Here is a 7,471-nt window from a genome sequence, read left to right on the forward strand (position 1 = left end):
GTGCTCAACTCTGCTTGCAAAAATAGCCCTGTAGTTCTGCATGTGCTACGGTCATGCAGAAAGCTAACCGTGTAAATACCTGTTTGCAGGACTGCAGAGGCTGCAGAACCTCATTTCATTTCTAGACAGCATTCTCCTGAAAATTAGCTGAGCTCTACATGGGACAGCTCTTGAACTCAGGACTGTGTGGAAACAGAAGGGATGTGAGATGGATTAAAGAAATTAAAGAAAAATACAGGGAGTTAAACTTGTTTAGCCCTGTCCTTTCTGCGCAGCAAAACCAAGTCCTGGTTTGGAGCATCCGTATGGATATACCTTTGTCAGTTGAAGCAATGGGGTGCTGTTCCTCTTGAAGGAGGTGTAGGAGAACCCCAGTTAGCACCTAGCTTAGCTATACGGTTGTTGAAGCATGGACTCCTTTCTCCTCTGGAGTTCAGTGCAAAGGGTCTTGTGAGTGAAGCCTTTGTATGATTTCCTCCAAGTTAGGTCTTACATCTGCTTGAATAATAATCTGTAAAGAAGTCAATCAAATTATTTCTTATCCCAACATCCACTGAGACTGCTAGAGAAGAAAAAAGAAGTTCTTCCCTTCAATACCCACCTTCCACCCCCTCCCCCCACACACAAAAAAATAGGCATTCATTGTTCACCTTTAATCCTTCCTTCTTCAAAACTGTATGGCAGCAATGTTATGATGAAGTGATAAAGAACTTACTTTAGAGCTAGAGGAGAAAAAAAAGTAGAGGACTCTCAAGTCTTAATTCAAGGATTGAAAAACCTTAAAACATGGAGAGGGAGTATACTTGCTGCATCCTGAGTCTGTCAGCCACCTTCTGCTATTTCTTAGTCAAACACGCCAACATCGTGTACTCCTTCTTACGTCTTTAATTATCGCCTCTTTTTATTTTACTTTTCAAGGTTTTTTTCTTATCTTTAATTTCTTGACCTTTTTGATGCATACAGTATGAGAAAGAAAACAAACGTAAAAGGAAACTGTCTACTGTATTGACTAATCAAGTTAATTTCTAGTGACCTGACATGCGGAAACTGTCTACTGTATTGACCAATCAAGTTAATTTCTAGTGACCTGACATGGCTTGTAATATACAACACATCTAATTCAAAACATACCAGATCAGGTTTCTGTCTATCATATGGTGTTTATTTTTTTAAATCATGTCTTAATATTAAATGTAAAAAAAAAAAAGAAGGTGACTCTCGCTACTAGGATTAAAGCCATTATAAACTCAATCAAACTAGAATTAAACAGCATTGTCAAAGTAGTATCTAATTAGAGCAAATCCCCAAATCAGAATTAACAAATAGTGTTGGACTACAACCAAACCATTACATTAATACATAATCAACACTTATGAATTCCTAAATAAGAAATCCAGAGAGAAAGCTGCCCATTTAATTATACATTCCAATTAAGATTTTAGTCTCAGTCAGCGCAGTAAGCTTATCTGAACATCTCACTATTAGCCCAGTTGAGTTACTTGAAAGTCACATTTGCAGTCATTGGTGCTTCTACTTAATTGGACTGTTACGGGGCAGATCTTTTCTTGTGATTTCTCTTGCTCTTTTTACAAAAAGTAAGTTTTACAGCATAGCTCTGCTCTGGAAAGGTTAGCAGCTATAGGTAAACACTGAGAAAAGCTAATTGAAGCTGTGTGCTTTTTTTCAAAATAAAGAGCATGCACAAGTTCAAAAATGTTTTACAAGAGGTGAATTGAGAACATAAACAAATTAAGGTTTGGAACATTTCCAAATGTTTTTACACATAGGTACTAGATCTGATTGTATTCTTATGCCATAAAACATTAAAAGGTTTCTTCCCACTTAAAACAAAAGAGCAAAGGGCAGCAGCTAACAAGATAAAATGTGTTACAGCTATTCTCTTCAGCCAGTCCACATCCTCGCACAATTAACAGTTAAACAAGTTAGCAAAAGATAGGGATTATATTAGCCATATCTTTGAATAGGAAGCTCATTAAATCTACAAAACAAACAATAAATAAACAGTAAATACACACTAAAATGAAAGAGGGCAAAGTCCATGCAGCCTGCTAGGCTATTGTGCATGGTTCCTTTCTCACTCTCTGACTTTATGTAAGCGGTATTTCCATCACGGTATCCCGTGCTTGCTTTCTTTTTTTGGCATTCTTGTCTTCAACTGTGATCCAGCTTTGCTTTTGCCTTTTGGGTGTTTTTTAGGGTTTGTTGTTTTGTAAAAGGTAGTATTTCCCTCTGCTTAGAGGAGACAACGTAGAGTGACTATAGAGGGAAGACTGGTGGTTAGTCAAGAATTCCTGAATTCTGCTTGTGAGTCCGTCTGTGAGCTAAGATAAGCTTACGTGAGGACCGTTACTGTTGCTTAAATACATTTTGTCTCTTAGCTACTTGCTGGCATCTTCTGTTGCAGTGTGTTTTATACAGACTGTTTGATACCCTGCTCCCACTGAAGTGCTACTGCCCGTCTCAGTTTTCTTTGCAAATACAGAAACTTGAACCTCTTTAAAACCTGATACTATTATTCCCCTGCAAATATTTGTAGCATTCAGATCATATCTTGCCATGGGTTGTGTTCTGAGTACCTGTGAGGGAAGGCTTTATGCAGATAGATGCAAAATGGAGATAAGCATAGCTAGTAGCTGAATTATTCTACATGTAAAACTGCATTTTTATCCTCTTTCAGCCATACTCTCAGAAGACAGAAATTCCAGTGAGTCTGCCTGGAAGAATAAAATTTCTATATCTGCCCTAAACACTCCAGAGCCAGCAATGATGCATGAGCCTTTAGTTGGCAGCCAGAAAAGGAAAGCAAGGAAAACTAAGATCACACATCTTGTCCGAACAGCAGATGGTCGAGTGTCACCAGCAGGAGGGACACTGGGTAAGGAAATTGGAATTTAAATTTTGTTAAAACTGAATGGTTGGAGAAGGCTTGGGAGTACAAGCAACCTATCAGGGAAGTATTTTTCTGTTAGCTTGGTCTCATACCTACTTAGAAAGGTCATTCTTTAAAATACAGGTATCAATCAACTGGGAAATCAGTGAGTCCGTAACGGCCAACTTCCTTTGTTGGAATGCCCAAATCTGTCTTCTCTCCCTGGATATTTCTCTCTAAGAACTGAGAGCTGATACAGAGAGAAATGGAAGACAGTTACCTTTCATAATTTGTTTCCAGTCCAGCAAAGAAATTACACTGCACCTAGTTATAGGATGTAAAAATTAATTCTGTAATATGACCATCAACGCCACAGTCCTTGCAGGAGTCCTCTGCAGTTAAGATAATCTTTCAGGACTTCTGTATCTAAAACATACACAAAAGCTCTCTTGCCTGACCTAAAAGATCAAACTCAGTTGAATGCAAAATCAGTAAACTGCTTCATAAACCTTAGTACTGTGCTCCTGCCAATAGCTTGGGTCAGAAGAGGTTGCAGCATGATTACACTTGCAAAATCAAAGTCCTAAAGGTAAAGATTCTGTTAACATCAGACTAGTCAATGTATCGATGGGCTGCTGTGAATTTAAGGGCTAGATTTGCAAGCTTAACTGTCTTTTATTGCAGAGGAGAAGCCAAAAGAGCTGCCACAAAGTACTCTTCAAAAAACGTCAAGTGCAGAAACAGATTGTAACAGTGAATGCTCCAGAAATGCAGAGGCAGAAGAAAATCATAGTATTTCATCAGATATGCCAGCAGTGTCTGCATTTTTTAGCTTAGCTGCTCTGGCAGAAGTAGCAGCCATGGAAAACGTACACAGGTATGGTTTTCTTCTCCCCTTGTTGTCCAAGTGAGTAGTATGTGGCTGCCAGCTTGCTCAGAAAGCATGTGAACTTCAGACTGTTTAATTTGGCCTATGTTTCCTCTTCCACAGCTTTCTATGAAGGTCTGTTTTACACCACTTGCTTTGTAGTATTAAGTCTTCACCTAAATGACAATGTAATCTATTTCAGTAGTCAGTAAAATGATCCTCCCTGGTAAGCTTACCTACCAATTTTTGTATATAAATAGGTTCCTATGCTCCTTGAGATCCTTGAGGGTTTCTAATTATCAGATGCCATTTGTCAGATAATAGCAGATTTAAATAACTATTGCATGCTGATTTGCATTTTTCAGTGGCCTAAGACTGAGGAGAGAATTTCATATAACTTCAGCTGAAATGGCTGAAGTTATATGAAATGGCTTTCTTCATGGCTGAAGAAAGCTAACTTGTTGTTTTCACTCTTCTGCTTTGCTGTGTAGGAGGCAAAGCGTCTGCAGAATGGCATGGGGCAGAACAACTCTGGGTGATGGAAAGTCACGTTAGTTTGGGTTGGTCCTCTCACTTAGTGAGTAGACAGTCCATACAGATAAGGTGGAGAATGTGCAGGTTACTTAGGGCTATTGGATCAGTTCAGCGTGGTCAAATCCTGCAATGCTAGACTTGTGATTGGAGGAAACCAATGACAGCAACTCCTCCTTGGCTCTTAGTTATCCAGTGTTGTTCTTTGATGCTGCAGCTTATTGGAGATGAAAACCCCATCCTTTCCTGCAGTGGAAAGTCAGTGAGGAAATGCTGGACCAGTTTGAAACCATCACAGCCTCTGCAAATGGCATTTGACAGATTGCTGGCTGCCTAAGAAACTCCACAAGGCAGCGGTTGATGAAACCATTCACAACGTCATTTTACTGTTGATGTCGTGGCCCGCATCGGCCAACCCAGTACTGTGTGTTCAGGCTGCACGTCAAACATTGAAAGGTTTTTTAGAAGCTCAGGGGCCCTGCAAGAAAAAAGTCAGCTGAACCCAGCCTGCTAGTTCTTCTCTACAGAAGCTGTTGTCTTGCTTAAGCAACATTGTTTTGGGTGAGAAGTGTTTTCACACTGCAGTCAGCCTGGCCTTTCCTCCCAGCATTGCCAAACAGATGTCTGCTATCAGGACAGCAAAAGCCTGACCTCGTTTCTGTCGTCTTCTGTGGTCAGAAGCCACAAAGCGAGACTTGGGGAAGTGCTGTGCTAAGCTCTGCTCTTACTCACGCCCTTTTGGTTTCATTGATTTCCACTAACATTGACCAGAATTGCACAAGAGCAACAGGATTCGCTTTGCTGTGGTTTTTCCCTCTTTGTTCCTCTAACAGTTCTTGTCCTCCTCTTGTCCCTGTCGAAGTGAGCTAATGTTTTGCATAGCCTTCTGTTTGGGTCTTTCTTTCATATCTTTCTTACTCCCACCTTTTGCCATCTCATTGTGCAGCTAGAGCAATGCAGCACCTTCCATGAGGCTGAAAACAGCAAACTGGCAAGTGTCCAGCAACTGTTGCAAATTCCAGCTCGTAATCACCCTGGGGGGAAATGACAACAGGGGAGGACTCTATCCCAGTAGAAACTTAGCCATGTCTCTTGAAGACTTGGCAAATGGAAGTCAAAACAGAAACCTAAATCTGATGGGCTAGGTGCTTCTCTATTTTCTACTCTGTCTACTGTTTGTTATCTTTTGCAATTCACTTCTTTATTTGCAAATAGCCGGAAATGAGAACAGCATTAGAGGTTTGCTTGATGTGTTTCTTCAGTGTCTGAATTTAACTATTAAATAATTTCACAGAGCCTTGGGCCATGGAAGCCAAACTCCTTTTTAACTGTAATTAGAGCTTGTCTGGAAGTGGCAGCGTGGTTTTCATTTTAAGGCTTCTGTTTAGCTTTATTTACCTTGTGCATGCCCCAGTTAAGCGCTGTGAGCCTGAGCTGCATTTTGTGCCAAGGTCACTTCATTGCACTCCGGTTGTGCAAAGCACATTGGTACCCCCATTTCTGCTGGGGTCTTAGCTGTGCCAGCGTGAAGTAAAGTGGCCCTTGCGTAAATAAGAAGTGGGCCCCAGATTTTGATTGCTGTAAATGACACATGCTGTAACAAAAATAGAACCTGATTTGTGAGATTAGATAACAGGCGGTGACGTGCTTTGTATATGTATTTTAAAAGGCAAGCTGCAAAGGAGCTCTCTCAAGTCCATCTGCTACAATGATTGATGTTGATTTGCAGCACTTATTCTGGTGCAGTTTATTTTTATGATACCCTGTGCTAGGGGATCATTTGTAAATTAACACTGCCGTAGTAATGAAAGAGATGTTGTGCTGGGCTGATGAAGTGTTAAGTCATGAAACTTGGAGTAATCCCAATGTGCAACTCTGCTGATGAGCATATTTCCATATTGCTTAAAAGCTGGCTATTGACTTGCATTAACACGATATATGCCTCTCTGCATTTACCTTCTTTTGCCACACTTGAGCTGTACTCTCTGCTTCTGAGGGCAGAAGCCACTCCCTTACAAAATGGGTAACAGCACTTGTGCTTTCTTAACTTACTCTTCAGCTGTGCATTTTGTTTTCTGTAGTCAAATACCATCACGTCTTGATTTTGCCTGACTTTGCATTGTGTTGTAGGTTGTCCTCGGAATATTGTGTTGCTGTTGCAGAAATACCTCTAAAAAGAGCGTGTAACAGCGGTATTCAGGCATCTGTAGCAGCAGGGAGTTACAGTGCTGTAATGTCGGATGTTAAACCGTATCACGTGCCGCTTTCCATCCTTTCTGGTCTGATAAACATGCCTCCCGTGCTCCAAATAATGACGGGTGGCTTTTCTTTTCTTCTTTTGCAGAAGTCAGAGGGCCACACCTCTCCCACATGACGGACAGCCAAATGAAATGTCTCAGGCTCCAGTGCTTATTTCCTGCGCTGACCAGTGAAGCTCCACTTTATTGTAAAACATTGTGCTTTACCTAATATCCTAGCCTTGTCTTTACCAAGGGAAGGTAGTCAGTCCATATGATGGAAGCTATAGACTGCAAGCAAGTGCTTATTGCTCTGAGTGGCCCAGAATTCACTGGAAGCCAGATGTTAGCAACTTGGGCCAGGTCCTCAAATCGGAACCCCGTATGTAGGAGGGTGATATTAATTGTCTATTAATGAACAGAAATGGAATGATCCCAGAGCTTGCTTTCTATTGAAGGCTTTTAAACAGTAAATAGGTGGTTAGTGTGAAAAAGGCTGCCTTTACTGTTAGCTCACACAGCATCTCTTTTACCAACCAGAGAGTATGGCAACTAGTTTCGTATAATACCTAGTTATTCTAAATGAAAATGAAAAAAAAAAAACAAAAAAAAAAAACAAAACAACAACAACAAAAACAAAAACACTGACGCACTGCACTAGTTATTATTAGATATTCTTAGTCATTTTTGTACATGAAGATTTAAGTTCTAAGATGGTTTATATTAATAGGTTATGCCTACGTTTATATTGTAGAATGAATTTAAAACCTGTTCCAGAGAACTCAAGGCAGCCTGGACAGATGTACCATTGTTAGCGGTGTTTGGGCAGCCATGTGGTCCAGATGTTCTGCACTTTTATATTTGCCACCAGAGTGGTAGAGTTTACTGGCAAAAATTCTGACAGGCTATGTTTGGGTTTGTTTCTTTTTAATTTAGCTTTGAATA

At 40.4% G+C, this 7,471-nt stretch overlaps 1 protein-coding gene across 1 annotated transcript; it reads left to right on the forward strand.

Moving 5' to 3' along the window:
* Window positions 1-2,702: 2,702 nt before the first annotated feature.
* LOC104083484 (HMG box transcription factor BBX-like) lies at window positions 2,703-7,135 on the forward strand. Its single transcript, XM_009586982.1, has 3 exons — window positions 2,703-2,896; window positions 3,575-3,767; window positions 6,634-7,135. Exons 1-3 carry the CDS (start codon window positions 2,785-2,787, stop codon window positions 6,719-6,721), a joined length of 393 nt encoding a protein of 130 aa, XP_009585277.1. The 5' UTR covers window positions 2,703-2,784; the 3' UTR covers window positions 6,722-7,135.
* The last annotated feature ends 336 nt before the right edge of the window (window positions 7,136-7,471 follow it).

This window comes from Fulmarus glacialis, unplaced genomic scaffold (genome assembly GCF_000690835.1).
Source record: "Fulmarus glacialis isolate BGI_N327 unplaced genomic scaffold, ASM69083v1 scaffold13321, whole genome shotgun sequence".
NCBI lineage: Eukaryota > Metazoa > Chordata > Aves > Procellariiformes > Procellariidae > Fulmarus > Fulmarus glacialis.

Bases quoted from the DNA above. Each gene is read 5' to 3' on its own strand.
- LOC104083484 (XM_009586982.1), top strand. From the start codon at position 2,785: ATGATGCATGAGCCTTTAGTTGGCAGCCAGAAAAGGAAAGCAAGGAAA. The intron at 2,897-3,574 runs GTAAGGAAATTG...CTTTTATTGCAG, and splicing joins ACCAGCAGGAGGGACACTGG to AGGAGAAGCCAAAAGAGCTG. The intron at 3,768-6,633 runs GTATGGTTTTCT...CTTCTTTTGCAG, and splicing joins GCCATGGAAAACGTACACAG to AAGTCAGAGGGCCACACCTC.